The sequence below is a fragment of the Camarhynchus parvulus genome, chromosome 7 (genome assembly GCF_901933205.1).
Source record: "Camarhynchus parvulus chromosome 7, STF_HiC, whole genome shotgun sequence".
Classification (NCBI taxonomy): Eukaryota; Metazoa; Chordata; class Aves; order Passeriformes; family Thraupidae; genus Camarhynchus; species Camarhynchus parvulus.
In genome coordinates this window covers 1493191-1509298 of record NC_044577.1, presented here as the reverse complement: position 1 = coordinate 1509298, position 16108 = coordinate 1493191, and the positions used below count along the sequence as shown (strand labels likewise).

Genomic DNA, 16108 nt, shown 5'->3' with positions numbered 1-16108 from the left:
AACCACTATAAAATTAGAAATCACATAAAAATTCTGCTAGAGATTATGGTTTTCTACGAGTCACCTACTGAATGACACATCAGAGCTAAAATCAAAACCTCCCTGGAACTTTCACTGGCATTAAATCATTCTATTCCTCTGTGCTCACTGTAGCACTTTTAAAATTCCATACCCTGGAGTACAGCTCCTCATCCCATTATTTGATTCCAAGCTTGGAAAAATGGATACAGACGAGTCACTGGAAAACCTCTTTTCTTTCTTTCACACATTTGTGGATGCAGGTGCGGTGTTGAGAAACCTGATAGAACAGTACCAGTCTCAAAGTCCCCAAAGCCTGCAAAGTTGCTGCAATTTTCAGCCAAAAACTGGCAAAAAAGGTGAAGTCTGTGCCCACCAAACAGAAACACTGGACAGCATCAAGCACACTGGAAACTGCACAGAGACCTCCTAAGTTCTCAGCGACAACAGAAAAAGAATTTTGAACAGTAATGTGTAAAGTGTGAAATTTGGTAATCAGTCACAAAATATAAATCCAAGGATTTGGATCCATTTTCCAGCCCAATCCCAGAATGAAGGCTTCTTCGCACCTGTCTCACCAGGTACTGCTCAATTCACACAGCTCATTTCAAGCCTATGTTATATAAATTTCGGACATTGGTTAATATCTGGATATTGGTTCATATCCTGCTAGTTCACACTGGGCCCTCCTACAACAGCGTGCAGGCAGATTTATGGCACCAGAACTTGTCATCTGTGGGAATGGGGCTGAGGGATTACCTGGAAACCAGACAAAACATCTGTGCAAACAAAAACAGCCACCAAAAACCCCTCAAAGAATGGTGGAGTGAAAAGCTTCCAAATTAAATCTTCTCATTTATCAATGGCCCGTAAGAGTTACAAGCAGGTCGGAAGGGTAAAGTAAGTACAAGGGCAAAGCATGAGCAAGGGTGAAGCTGCAGCAAGTTCAGAATAAAACACAAACAGAAACACCTCACAAGACGAGGGTAACCAGATTTTTGCGTTAAAATATATTTTTTCCAGCCGACTTTGGCGGCCGGAGCGTTTGAACGTCCCCGAGGGGCCCCGCGGCGCCGCCGCCATCACGGCCCCCTCAGGCCGCGGCTCCGGCGCCCCCTGGCGGCCGCTCCTGCCGCGCGCTCCGTTATTCCCGTGTCTTAATAAAATCAAAACGTGGATTAATAAAATGAAAACGTTAATTTTACGTTAAAACAAACGCCTTAAAACGAACTTAAAACTGAAACGACTTAAAGTGAACGGGGGGTTAAAATGAACGCGGCTTGAACGTTTGTTGCTTCAGGCTAAGCCATGATATCGAGGAAAACAAATTGACACCCTCATGTCACTTTCTCATTAGAAAAAAACAAAATAAACAAACCAGGAAGATACAAATATCTAACCACACAAAACATCGATTTCCCAGCGGTTGTGAAGCATGGAAGAGTCAGCAGGTTGATCCAGGCCACGTGTGACCATCCCAAAGCTCATCACTGCAGGTGCCACATTCATGGTGGCCTCAGCCCAACTCCAAGGAAATCCAAGGAATTCCAAAGAAACCCAAGAAATTCCAAGGAAATCCCAAGCCAAAGCAACCACTGCTCATCCTGCCCTGTACTAGGTCCCCACCAGCCCACTTCCCCAGGCAGAGAATCCCTCAGGCCACATCCAAAGTGGCCAAAGTGAACGCTGATCTTCCCAAAACAGCTGTCGGGATGGGTCCCATTGACTTCCTTTTAATTTACTTCCCATTAGGCTGATGAACATTTCCTAATGAAAACACATCCATAAAAGCTGACTTGATAATGCTGATGGCAAGTGACAGCCCTTCCCCTCGATGCGGCTGCAGCAGGATTAATTTGTCATCTCCCATCCCTTAACAGAGAAATGGTGCTTTGAAGTTCTCCTTTTAAGACACCTTTGTTCAACACCACGCTAAATACTATTGGGATCTGGAAATAAAATACTCCTGGCAGATTTTTTACACAGAGCAGACATGTTCCTTAATAAAAGACTAGTTAATTTGCAAATAATCATCCAAAAATACTGGCAGCACCAGAGCAAAGTGCAAATTGTGAGGCAGCAGTGGCCTCTGCCACCAAATAGCTGCAACTCCCACCACAATACCCACAGGTTTATTGTTATTTTGGGCAGTATTAGATCAAAATCTGAGTGTTACAGCCATCCAGATGAGGTAAAACCCCCTTGGTTGAACTGCTAAGCTACAGAGACAGATTCAACTCTGAACACAAGTTAGACTCAAACCCTTTTGTTTCACACCCTATGATAGTAACATTTTATCCTCTAAATATTTGAACATTTGCTCCTTTGTGGTGTCAGAGACTCGCATGGCCCACAGCTAAATGGGTCAGGGAAAATCCAAACATAAAGCAGGGCAAGATGTGTGGTTGTGAATACACCGTGAACAGAAATAAAAGCAATTCTCATGCATTAATGGTACATCAAGCTAATTCAAGAAGGCTAAAACCATTAAAAAGGCATCCTGGGGCAGTACACAGTCATTACAATACTGTGCTGACAAGAAGTATTAAAATAATCATTTTCAATGTCATTGATAGAATCCGTTCTGATAAGCAGGGAAAAAAAATCTCTAATTCTTAATTGGGAATATGAAGCCAAATGGATCTTATTAGCATTTATCTAAGTCTTAAAATGCAATTTTGTTCAACTATTTAAAACACCAAAAAATAAGAAAGTATTTATTATCCTCCATCGTTGGACACATTACAAACTAAAGCCTTGAAACATGGAACTTCTCTTTTTTATATCAGCCTGAAATTCAGGTTTTAACTCTCAATAGGATGAGAGATTAAACCTCAGTGGGACATGGTTGAAGGTTAAAAAACAGCCTCTAAAATAGCAATATGTATGTGAAGGAGGATTTTGGCTTTCACTTTACTCAGCTTTCCTCTCACAAAATATGAACCAATGGACTTGATGATCTTAAGGGTCTTTTCCAGCCCAAGAGATTCTATGATTCCATCTCTGTTACAATCAATAGTGAGCTTATCAGCTGTAATGAAGCGTTGGAAACGAGGTATTTGGATTTAACTCGAGAATAAAGTAGCATTTTCATAATAACAATAATCATTCAAGTTAAATTATTTTACCACTCAGCTGTGGAGAAAATGGGAAATGAGTTATCACAGAAGAATCGTAACAGATGACCACTAAGTTCAGTAGCTGCTTGCAGGGGACAAATTAGAAATTTAATTTCTAAAGTGTGTGCAATGAAGGAGTAAAAAGCTCTTCAATGCCATTTCAAATTTCTTCCTCCAAAAGGTAGGTCTACATCACAGCAAGGCACAACACAGAAACAAGAAAAGAGATTTTAAAATAAGTTTGCAAACAAAGCAGCCCAAACCAGGAACTGGTGTCAAAACCCACCACGTGTGTATGGAAGAAAAGTTTGTGGGCTGGAACATCTTCAGGTGGATTTTATTTCTTTTTTTTATCAGAGAATCCCAGAATGGTTTGGGTTGGAAAGGACCTTAAAGCTCATCTTGTTCCACCCCTGCCAGGGCAGGGAAACCTTCCACTACCCCACTAATGTGAACCCTCTGAAGAAGCCAAAAAAACCATTAAAGCTATGCTGAACCTGAGCACCCCAGAGCAGCACAAACCAAGGGACATTTAATCAAGTGCTCCCTATTAACAGCTTGCACTGCTCATTCACACCCCCCCCATTTAATGGGGTTAAGAAGTTGCTTTGTTTCCTGCTGAAATAAACAGCAAAAATTATCAGGAATTGGATTCGGTCCCAGACGTGTCTGGCAAGTGTAACCCATTCATACAGAAGCATTTCTAATCCTATTAGCTGGCAAATATTAAAGAGTTGGTTGGCTGCCACGGGGGCAAAACAACACCCTGATATTTCTTAAAACACATGAGCCCTGTCAATTCTTTCTTACTACCAAAGAGAGACAAATGAGCCCCCTGAAAGCTTACAAGTTTATCACACCAGCTTAGTGCCAAGAGACTTCTCTCCAAATCTCTGAGAAAAGGAAAAAAAACCAAGAAGGAGGCTGCAGACAGAGCCACAAACACCAGGACTTGGAATATATAATTAACAATCTAACTATAGCCAGCACTCCAAAATAAATGTGCTAAACAAAACCCCCTAATGGCTCTTTGAAATTCCTAATCAATATAGAAAATCTAGGCAGTCAAAACAGTAATTTTTGCAACTAGTTCAACAGAAAACAGGGAGCAAAGCAAGAAGATACAGCTTCAAATGCTCTTCTCCGAAATGTGACCAACAGCATGGGTAAAAAATGGGGGCACGTCAGCATTTTCCACATAAAATGTACAAATGTTTTGCCTCTTTTTATCCCATGCAAAAATTACCACTTTTTTTTTCCCCTCCAATGTAAACATTAGAATGTATCTCCTTTTGATTCCACATAAAAATTTGATATTTTTGCCTTTTGAATTTGAAGTGTCTTTTCACACCCCATTGCAAGGTTCTGCTGTGACACTGCCTCATGTAAGCACAGGCAGAGCAGGACTTTGCAACGAGAAGCAGGCAACAAAAGCCCCCAGAACTAGGGGCTCTGAGAAGCATTAAAACTTTATTAATTAAGAAGGTTTTCAGACACAGAAAACTGCTGTGATGAGAGGCTGACACGTTCAGCCACGAGAGGAGCATGGTGAGAAGAGAAGCCAGCCAAGCCTCAGGACACTTGATTGAAATTCCACTAGAGGGGGCACAGATCCCATCTCATGCAACTCCAGGATCATGGAATTATAGAACATCCTGATCTGGGAGGGACCCACAAGGATCAAAATCTCCTACACAGGACTCTTAGAGAGTCCCAGAATGGTTTGGGGTGGGAAGGAGCTTAAAGCTCACCCTGTCTCACTTCTGCCATGGGCAGGGACCATCCCACTATCCCAGGCTGCTCCAAGCCCCATCCAACCTGGCCTTGGACACTTCCAGGGATCCAGGTGCAGCCACAGCTGCTCTGGGCACCCTGTGCCAGGGCCTGCCCACCCTCACAGGAACAATTCCTTCCCAACATCCAACCTAGCTGTCAATTTTTAACATCCCATGAACATTACAATGCTCAAACGCAGCATTTCCAGCCACTCAGCACAAACAGCCCCTCAGCCTCTCCGTGAGCGCTAAAACCAAAGCAAAGCAAACTTTGCTACCATAAAACAGCACCAAAGAAAACTGAAAATTAAATAAGGACTAAAAATAGCTTAAGATGCTTAAGAGTAAAGGTGCTGGTGGAGAACACATCAGTGCACATGTGATATGTTCAAGTTAAAGAGTCATCTTAGAAAACACAACAAAAATGCCCAAAAATCAGCGTTTTCTTTAACTGAGCAGGCAAATATGTGAGCTATCCCAAAGGGTTATTACTCAGAAAGGACAGCTAGAGGGTGGGGTGATGTGCTGGGTGCCAAAGGGCAGCTGTACCGTCATGGAAGACTCTCTCCACGTTGAGCCCGTACGTCGCGCAGGTCTCGTAGTAAGTGCATCTCTTGAGGTCATTGGACAACTTCCTGGCTCTGGCATCGTCGATGACACGGGGGTTGGTGGAGCTGATGGCATCTGCAGAGCCACAGGGGGAAAACACCCATTAAAGGTCACTTGGAAACACCAGCTTGGGGTTCACAGAGTCACAGGAGGGACGTGGAAGTTGGGGAAGACTGCTGAGATCACCGAGTGTAACAACAACCCACGGTCACCGCTAACCCGTGCCCTCAAGCGCCACATCCACGTGCGTTTTGAGCACTTCCAGGGATGGTCCCAATGCTTGACAACCCCTTCTGTGAGGAAATTTTCCCTCATATCCAACCTGAACCTCCCCTGATGCAACTTCAGGCCAGCTCCTCTCATATTGACCAATACCAAGCAGTGAGTTTAAATACAAACCATGAAACTGGATGTACATCACTCTCATGTACATTTCCTTATTAAAATCACCAGTACACTGATTCTAAAAGCCAGGGGGGAAACCTCCAAGGCTTTTTGCTTTCCTTAAATACATGTATTGAGCTCAGTTGTTGCCAAAAAAAAAAAAAGAAATACATAATCACACCAAGGAGCATGAGCTCTGATGTAAAATATACTTAGGGAAACAAGTGGGTCATTAGTACAAACATGTCAAATGGTTTTTACATCCCTGTAAGTATCAGTGACTATAGAGTGTGAAATATTAAACATGATGTATTTTAAAGAAATAGAATTTAATTGTAAATTACTTCCTCAAACTGCTGTAAAGGCACCCAGAGATGTTGTGGGAACACACTGCAAAGCTGATAAAAATTGTATTTTTCTAAACAATCAAACTTGGCAATTCTCTCCACGAGCTCTTCCTCATGAAAGCAGAAATTTACAGTTTCTAGAGCTCATCCAGAGGAGCTGAAGAAACCTTATACCAGAATAGATGAAGGAGAAGCTTCTTCCTTGCTACTCCATCATAGTGATGAATTCTGTATACAAAGGTGATACTATCTGAAGTTATAATCTTATTAACAGATCTTGAAAAGGAAGGGTTTTTTTTTCCCAGGATTATTTTGTATTCTTCTGCCCCATGCCTGGAAGTGTTCCAGGCCAGGCTGGATGGGGCTTGGAACAATCTGGGACAGTGAGTGGGAGGTGTCCCTGCCCATGGCAGGGGGTGGCACTGGATGATCCCTTTCTGCCCAAACCATTCAGGGATTCTACTACAGGCACTAATTTCAGCATTTACAGCTGCACAGAAAGACTTCCTTAAAATCTGTAACTACCCACAGCAGCAAAACAGATTTGTTCTTTGGGAAAAAAGCATTTAAAAAACCCTAAACATGGACTCAGTGCCTCTGGGTGTGAGGCTCTGCCCCGGGCACGACAGGACCAAACCTCAACTGATGCTGTCATTACCTCCTCATCAGATCCAATTAACAGAAATAGAGCAGCAATTAGGAAAAGCAGGAGCCCATTATTTCTCAGCAGAGGGCGCTGGTAGCATGTAGCCAGAAAGGAACCGAGAGGGTTCAGTTCCAGAACACCACAGCTCCCCAGTTTGCCTCCTTGTCCCGAGGTGGGTCAGGCTGGGGCACTGAGCTGCCTTTGGAAGCCAGGGGAGAACACCTGGAAGTGTTAATGTTGTGGGAAAGATTTCATTTCACATCTCATTTCAGGAATGCCTGACACAACCAAGAAGTCCAGGTTGGACAGGGCTTGGAGCAACCAGGGCTAGTAGAAGATGTCCCTGCCCATGGCATGGAGCTGGAATTAAATGAGCTTTAAGGTGCTCTCCATCCCAAACCATTCTGGGATTCTATGATATGAAAGGTAGATTTCAAATAGGTATTTTAACAAGTGTATTTAGGTATTCATATATTTTATTTCACTGTAAAACACAGACCAAAACCTGTGGTATTTCCTAATGCTTATTCCTAGAGTTAGCATTATTTCCATCTTTTTTAAAAATCTCCTTTGCATCAATGCTGTAACAGAAAATGAACTTTTCTTTTTCTGGAAGCAACAGGAAAGAGATGGAAAACTATACCCCAAACCATACCCCAGAAGGTGGTCAGAAGGGCACAAAGAAGAAAAACAGTTGGAGAAATGTTTCCCCTTCACCTTTTCAACTCCAGCTTCAAGCCCAAAATGTGGCCCTTCAAAGCAGCTCCTTTCTGCTTTTTGGTGGAGTTTCTGCTGTCCTAAGACTTTTTCTGTTCCTACTTCCCCTTTTCCTTCTTATCATCTGTTTCCTCCCTCCAGCTGGGCTGTGATTCCTCCTTCCCTGCTGCCCACACATCCCCTCTGTGCTGTCACCCCTGGGCAGGAGGCAGGGGAAGGCCAACTGCTGCCTGACCACGTGGCGGAAAAAACACCAAAAAGCTTCAACACCACCAAAACCACTGGGACATACTAACAAGGATGCCCAAAATTGAACCAAGAACAATTTACAACACCTGTGTTCTGCCTCTAACACACAACAGCAACCTGGTGGGGCTCAGCCTGGAGAAAAGGAGGCTCAGGGGGGACCTTCTGGCTCTGCACAACTCCTGCCAGGAGAGTGCAGCCAGGTGGGCTCTGTACCCAAGGAACAAAGGACAGGATGAGGAGAAATGGCCTCAAATTGTGCCCAAAGGGTTGTCCAGCCCTGGGCACTGCTGGAGTCACCACCCCTGGAAGGACATAAAAGTTGTGTGGGGGGACATGGTTTAATGCTGGCCTTGGCAGTGCTGAGGGAACAGCTGGATTTGATGATTTAAAAGGGTTTTTCCAACCTTCATGATTCCATGGTCAGGAACAGAACAGCCTCAGCTCCACCAATGCAGCAAACCAATCACAGGATGGGAAACTGGTGAAATATTACTGGGCTATGCTGGCACAAGGAGGCAGAGAATATTCAAAAACCACTCAAATGCCAAAGAAACTGAAATACTTTGGGTACCTTCCCCTTGCCATACTTCCCTTCAGGACAGCTGCTATTTCAGAAGGAAAAACTGGGGGAGAGGTTGGCTCAGGTGGCAAAAAGCTGCATTTGTACTTGATTTACAGAGGTCTCCCAGAGGCACAGCCTGAGGCCAGGGCTCACCTCTGCTTCCTCCCCTGCTGCTGGAGGTTTCCCACCCCTCACCCTTCTGCCTTTCAGCAATGCCAGGGTGTTGAACCCTTCCAGACTGCCCAGCTCATGGAAACTGGTCTGGCTGCAGAACTTCCCCACACTACTGATCTACCTGCCCAAATTCAATGAGGGCATCTCCCTGCTTGGCAAGAAAACCGCCATGACCAGCACACAGTGAAAGTATTATTTTAAATTTCCTTGCAAGCCACAGAATCCTGGAATGGTCTGAGTTGGAAGGGACCTTAAAGCTCATTGTGTTCCATCCCCTGCCATGGCAGGGACACCTTCCACTATCCCAGGCTGCTCCAAGCCCCATCCAACCTGGCCTTGGACACTTCCAGGGATCCAGGGGCAGCACAGCTTCTCTGGGCAACCTCTGCAGGGCCTCCCCACCCTCACAGGGAAGAATTTCTTGTGCACATCTGACCTAAACTTCTCCTCTTTCTTCACTGCTGAGGTCCTACACTCCCTCTCTCCAAGCAAGCTGCCAGGACATTTTTCTCTCACCTCAAATTCTGCCCTTGCAATGCCACAGCCCTGTAGCAAAGGGGAAAGGACAGGACATGGCTTTGCCATCCTAGAAGAGTCAATATGGTCTCAAAGGTCCAGCTGAGAGCATTCCAGCTGGGAATGAGGGCTGCACTTACCCTGGGTGCCCACCAGGACCATGGGGATCTCACTGGTGTTGCGATAGTTGGCCATGCGGCTGTAGTAGTGGTAAACGGTCTGGAAGCTGACTTCATCCTCCAAGCTGAACACAAAGATAACAGCATCCACCCACATGGCAAACTGCAGGATAAAAATGGGAAAGGCCAGCTGTGAGAAGAGCAGCGAGGAAAGGGAAGGAGGGAAAACCAAGAGAGAAATGTTCTTACCTTCCTGCAAGGGAAATATACAACAGAAAAACCTACACACAAAAAAGCTTCAACAGGGTTAGGATCAGCTGCTAAAATGATGAATCTCATCACCCTGAAAGCCATGGGGATCTGGGTTACACAAGGGATTTCCCCACATGAGCACCCCTGTTTCAGTGGGGTGTGTAACCAGCTACTGTCAGTGCACACTGGGTTTGATTCCCAGAAAACACAGCAGGCTGAGGTTGCTGGCTCTGTGCATTTGAAAGGAGCAGCACTCACCTGCAGTGCTGGCTGAGCCCCCATGCTGCCATTTGCATGCATGCCAGCACAGGCATGGCTAGGAATTCTCACATCTCAACCCCATTAATTTGAGACTTGCAATTCTTGCCCATACAGACACTCTCAGCTGAGCCAGCAGCACCAAGTGCCTCGCTGTGCTTTCGGTGGAAGAGCAAACTGCTCTCTCCTGGCATCAGGAACCTCCTGAGAGACAAGCAGGTGCTCCTCAGTGACCATGCAAGTGAGAAGCTTTCAGCTCACAAGTGAATTAAGACATTTAACTCAACAGTGAACATGAACAGGACATCAAGAAAAATCTCCAGCTTACCTCGCTGCCTTTATTTTTCCCTAAGTGACTCCATTCCTACCCAAATTCAGAGCAATGGAAACAAGCTTCAGCCAAGGGGATTTTCATGCTTTGTTATATTATTACTACAACGTGCCAGGGGACACACTGAACACAGAGGTTCACTGGGGAAAGGCTCTGCATATTCATGATGATTGTATTGAAACCAACCACTGCCTGGGCTGTTGTGGTGTAAAAATAGACAAAAAAATTGTTTTGAGGTTTTCAAGACAGTCAGGAGGAAGGACAGGACTGGTTAACACACAGCAGAGTCACTGCCAGAATAAGGTCAAGCACCACACTGTTAAACTGTTCAAACCAGAAGATGAAACCACAGGAACTGGAGACAGCATCATTATTTGGGAGATGTGGGCTTGGGTCTCATTATAAAATGGTTTTTGTTGACTGGACTCAGCAGCATCATGCCAAGGACTCTTCCCAACAACTGGGAATGTCCTTAAGGCATAATTTGGAAGCCAACAGTCTCTCTAAACCCTCTGAATGTTTGAGCAGTGTGTACAGCAGCTTTCTAATAAAGATTATTTTAAAATGCTCCACAGATTTACACTGTGCAGTTCCTGCAGACACAAAACATTTCCAGCAATTCCTTATTTCTCTTTTCATATTGAAAGGCAGCTTAATCTTTGTTGACATCAGACCTGTGGTACAGAAAACCAAAGGAATTTTGGGAAACACAAGGTCTGGAAACCCTGGATGTCTCACCAAGAGTACTGTGTAGGGAATGGCTTGAAACAAGGACAAATCAGCTGCTGGCATAGAAATCCATTCTCAGACTTATTATTGTGAGTGAGCAGAGCTGTTAATTCAAGGCAAGCCCTAAACCAAATAATAAAAAAAGTTTTAAATTTGAAACTTTACATGCAGCAGCTCATTGTAGGTCAGTCACCAGGTTAATTTAGTTTTACAACAGGAAATTGAATTATTTTCGTCTTTGAACCATTTTATCTTAGGCAAAGAAAGGAGAGATCATAGACCCACAAAAAGAGTCTTAAGGGAAGTTTGGTTTTTCTCCCTTCCTGCCAAAAAGAAGGGGACAGTAACCTGGGGAATATCCATGACCCAGTGCCAGAACTCCACATGTCAGCTCCTTACTTACTGCAGTTGGAATTCAATCCCAATTATTCATGAACACACAAGCAAACTTTTCATTGCAGGAATTAATGAAAAGATTAAAGATCTTTAATAGGCATTTAACTTGAAATTACACCAAAAACTCCAAAGGGAATTTACAGAAAGCCTCATGCTGAAAGGTGAGACAGCACTGACACCTCAGACCTCTTCCACAAATCACAAGGATGGAGAACAAATCTCAGCCACCACAGAATCCCAGAATGGTCTGGGCTGGAAGGGACCTTAAAGCTCATCTCATACCAGCCCCCTGCCATGGGCAGGGACACCTTCCACTGGACAACAGCAGCCAAAGCCCCAGATTTACCTGGCACATCCCAGCAGCACACCCCATGCTGTTCATCAGTCCTGTGAGCTTTGCAAACCCAGCTCTTCAGGCACAAAACCATCTCAGATTGCTGCATGTACCTTTGCACCTCCACTATTCACATTTTTAGATGAGTGAATGTTCTCTAAGCATCAGAGGCTGGAAAGCAGGGGGTGCTTCAGCCAAATCCCTCCCAGCCCCACACAGAGCTGTCCTTGTTGCTCCTGCTGCCAGATGTGCCAGTGCTTTATTCTGTCCTGTGACTTCCTTCCTTCCTTCCAGGCTGTCTCTCTCAGCCTCCATTTCCTCCTTGTCCTTTCTCTTCCCCTTTGTCCTGGCACCTTCCCCCACGCTCTCACCCTCCTGGAGCTGTGCTGCTGCATTCAAACCCGAGCTGCTGCTGCTGGCACTGCTCCCCCTCAGCTGTTTGGCAGCTCCTGATGCTCAATTATTGCTTGTTTGGAAGCTGATCCCTCCCGGAAGAGCCGGGCAAAGCCAGGCAGCAGCAGCCAACACTCAGGAAATCCTGCCAGTGCCCAGGTGAGGAGAGGTGGAGGAGGAGGATGCACAAGACAAGGATGCTGCCTGCAGACAGCACAGATGCTTAAATCTGAGGTGATTTAAGCAGCACATGAGCAAACTCTTGCTCAAAACAGAGTAAGGGTCAAGCACTCAAACCCTCAAGTGTCTTCTCCACAGCCAGTGGCTTGGACAGGCTGGGAGAGCTGGGGGTGCTCAACCTGGAGAAGAGAAGGATCCAGGGAGAACTCAGAGCCCCTTCCAGAGGGCTGGACAGGGACTTGGAACAAGGGCCAGGACACAGGGAATGGCTTCCCACTGCCACAGGGCAGGGTTAAATGGGATGGTGGGAAGGAATTCCTCCCTGTGGGGGTGGGGAGGTCCTGGCACAGAGTGCCCAGATCCCTGCAAGTGCCCAAGGCCAGGCTGGATGGGGCTAGGAGCACCCTGGGATAGTGGAAGGTGTCCCTACCATGGCAGAGGTGGGAGTGAGATGAGCTGTAAGGTCCTTTCCAATCCAAACCATTCTGTGCTTCCATGAAATCCTGATGTGTGACCAGGGGCAGCACAATGCCTGGGAATTCAGTATAAATGAGCTGGATATCCTGACTTGCACAGTCTCAGTCAGAATCCCAAATATTTGCTACACACGTTCATCCATCCATCATAACTGAAATCCCAACCATTTGCTGGACAAAATCTTTTTCACCTGAGGCTGATGCTGGAATTCTCCTGGCAGGAAGATGAGAAGGAGCCAGGACAGAACAAAGCAGAGCCAGTTCTTTGAAAGGAAGTTTTGAAAAACAAGGGAAAGCGAGGCTTTGGGCTCACCTGTGCCTCTGGAGGGCCTCCTTCATCTCTGATCAGCAGCAGGTAGCTCTGTCCATCAACCACTATCTCCTTCTTGAATCTCCCACCTGCCACACAAAGCAGCTGGTTACAGACAGCAGAGGGACAAAACACACAACAGAAAAAGGCTTCGCTTGTGGAAAAAAAAGCTCTTTGCAAATTAACCAGCAACTGGAACGTTACTGAGGTTTATATGCACATACATGGGAATTACTTAAAGTTAAGACATGTACTTGCCTTATTTATATATATATATATATATATAAAATATATAATATATATAAAGAATAAGGATAATGTGGGAAAAAGCCAGAAATTGCATTACAACCCACATTAGGTGTCCTTGGGTTGATGCATACAATTAAAACCCCGTATTTTAAATAATTGTGAGAGAAGTGTCTCTAAGAAAGGCAAAGTGCACACAAACAATCGTGTCTCGTCACCAAAAGCAGTTTCCTGTGGCATCCAGCATTTCCCCAAGGGAAGCCCAGTTCTCAGAGCACACAAGAGTGGGATGTTATGGGAATGAGAGCTCTACACTCACACACCACAGTTAGGGGAAGGTACCACACACATGTTAGACAAAAAAGCTACGATGGTGCTAGCCCTGGAGAGATGTGCTAAACTAGCAGAGAAGCCTGTGCTGCTGGCTTGGGAGGAATCCCACACCTGCTCTGGACACCTGGATAAAGAGAGGGCAGCCATAGCCTCCAGCCACATCCTACTCCTGATCCTGGATTTCCAGGGAGTGCAGACCAAGGGTGCCTGGGACCACCAAGGAGGCTCCAAGCCCAGCAGCTGCTCTGTCACCTCCTGTCCCCTGGCTCACAGGGACTCAGCCACCACCCCAGGGCAGGGGCTGGGATTGCTTCTTTTGGAGCTAAAAGCGTTTTTTGGGCACTCTGCTGCCTCTCTCAGAAATGACAAATCCCATTTAGGGCTTCTGGTGTGACAGAGCCTAAGCCAGGATTAGCAAGCCTGGCCTAAGCACTGGGGAGGCATTTAGGCTCCTCTCCTGGAGCAAACCCACTCTTATCTCCCCACCTAAGCCCCAAAGCCCCCAAGGCCTCCAGCTTAGCATCACCCTCCCTCACAGCTGAGCTTACCACGCTGAGAAAAAACACATCCATTAACACACCCCAAACTTCTCGCTTTGTCCTATTTTTAAAAACTGGACTTAGTTCCAATTTGAACCCAATTTCCCAGCTCCAAAATGTGTCATTCCACAAAAACCAATGGTAGAGAGCCAACAACTCTGCCTTGCTCTCCAAACAAGCTCCCTAAGCAAGAAAGTCAGCACTTCCAGGCTAATGCTGATCCTCAAAACACAACAATCTGCACAAAAATTGCTGCCTTAGGGGAACCCCACGCTGGCTTAGACCCACCATTCCCCCCCAGCCTTCAAACCAAGATTACTCCACAGCTCAGCTCTGTGTAACACTTAAGCATGTTTAAACACATTTTGTGTTTAATAAAAGACGTAAGAATTAGAGGTTTTGTGGGTTTGTGCTGGGGTTTTTTTTGTTTGGGATTTTTTTTCAATCTTTTCTTTATAAACTTATCCTATTAGCAGTATTAAACATGCAGCAATGAAGACTATCACATTTCTGGTTGGTTAATGGCACAGAAGGAGCAGAAGAGCCACGTATGGATTTTCATTATCTCGCTCACAAAGTGGATTTCAATCCTGCCCTTGCAGATCAAGTGGCAGATAGATATCTATCATTACTGAACCTGAAAAGAACAATCCCAAACAAGTGTAGAACTTGTAAAGGAAACAGCCTCAGCTCTCAGGAACTGGATTTCTATTAATCAGGCCATTATTTCTGTACGCTGTCGATTAAATGTGCTTCCCAATGAAGTGTTAACTAAGATGAATTACTTAATATAGAGCCCTCCAGAGAGGGGCTTTAAAGCTGTAACTAACAATGGAAATACACTATATGCCTGATCAGAGAGGGAAAGTTCTGCCTAATTGCCATTTCCTATTTCCTTTTTTTTTTTTAAACACTGCAAGTTCCCCCGGCTAATTACAAAATACCAGACACTGAATGCGTTTGGGAGCCAACTCATTATTCCTGTGGTCAACAGGATGCCTTGCCAGTCTCACTGTACCTTCAAACAGTCCTCAGAGGCACAAAGAAGGTACAGAGAGGGTGGATTAAAGCTGAAGCAGAGAATTGAAAACTAAAATAAAGATATTTGAGTGTACAGCTCACAAACGTGAGCCCTACAAGATTTACCCTTCATGATTTGACTGTTGAGAGCAGCTTGGAAAAGGGTATTGAATTTAATAAATACACTGCAAGTTAGCCAGCAGCTCTTTTCCTATGTGAATCCACACTAAATGATCACCTTGGGGACCTGCTCCTTGCCTTCCCAAAAACCCTGGGCATGGAGCTCAGTGCAATTATTGTTATTTCCAGCATTAAATTCAGATCCTGACATGCTGTCCCATTCCACCGAGGGCTGTCACCCTGCTGCAGCCAACAGCCACAGTCAGCTCAAATCTGCTCAAGTGCCTTCTTCACCCTTAAAAGCAGGATGTGCTCATTAGCTGGAATTGGCACATCCTCACAATCCTTGATTTTTGTTTGGATTTAAGTATTTCATGACAAACAGTTTTGAATTTAACACCCCTCCAACCAAACTGTTTCAAAGAATGCCCTGCATTTCCAAGCTGTACTAAATATTTCAAAACAAATCTGAAGGTTCAGAAATGGAACAGCAAACTCACGCTCATCCCTCGAGTAAGAATTATTTTATGCAAATCTCAGCTCACAGCAGGACTCATCCCTAATAACTTGTGCTTCTAACCATTAAGGAGCCCTTATCATGAGCACAGCACAAAATTAGGTGCTGCACAGGACAGAGATTAAGAAAACCTACCTCAATATCAGGAATTTACACAAACAAAAGCATAAACAGTGAAGAATGGAAAGAGCAAGGCTGTACCCTGCAGGTAGCTGTGGTTGTAGGATTAAGGCAAACAATAAATTGCTTCTCCTTTGATTTGATGAGCCTTGATGAGACCCAGGAGCAGTTTGGGCAAGGGCAGAGACTTTGGGGCGCTTCAGCTTGGACAGCACCACGTTCATTATTTTTTTAAAAAATACATCCCGGGGTTTGTAAAGCACCACAGGCAAAGAGGAATTACAGAGATCAGCCAGTTCAAATATTGGACTACAGCAAC

At 45.0% G+C, this 16108-nt stretch overlaps 1 protein-coding gene across 9 annotated transcripts in view; it reads right to left on the bottom strand.

Annotated features, from left to right (window-relative positions):
• Window positions 1-16108, bottom strand: part of AGAP1 (ArfGAP with GTPase domain, ankyrin repeat and PH domain 1) — a 324567-nt gene that overhangs the window by 192892 nt on the left and 115567 nt on the right. For all 9 annotated transcript variants that reach the window (XM_030952238.1, XM_030952236.1, XM_030952232.1 and 6 more), the window contains 3 exons: window positions 12898-12983; window positions 9257-9398; window positions 5462-5596 (listed from right to left, as the gene is read on the bottom strand). In XM_030952238.1, the coding sequence (XP_030808098.1) occupies window positions 5462-5596; window positions 9257-9398; window positions 12898-12983 (363 nt within the window). The remainder of the gene's footprint in view (window positions 1-5461; window positions 5597-9256; window positions 9399-12897; window positions 12984-16108) is intronic.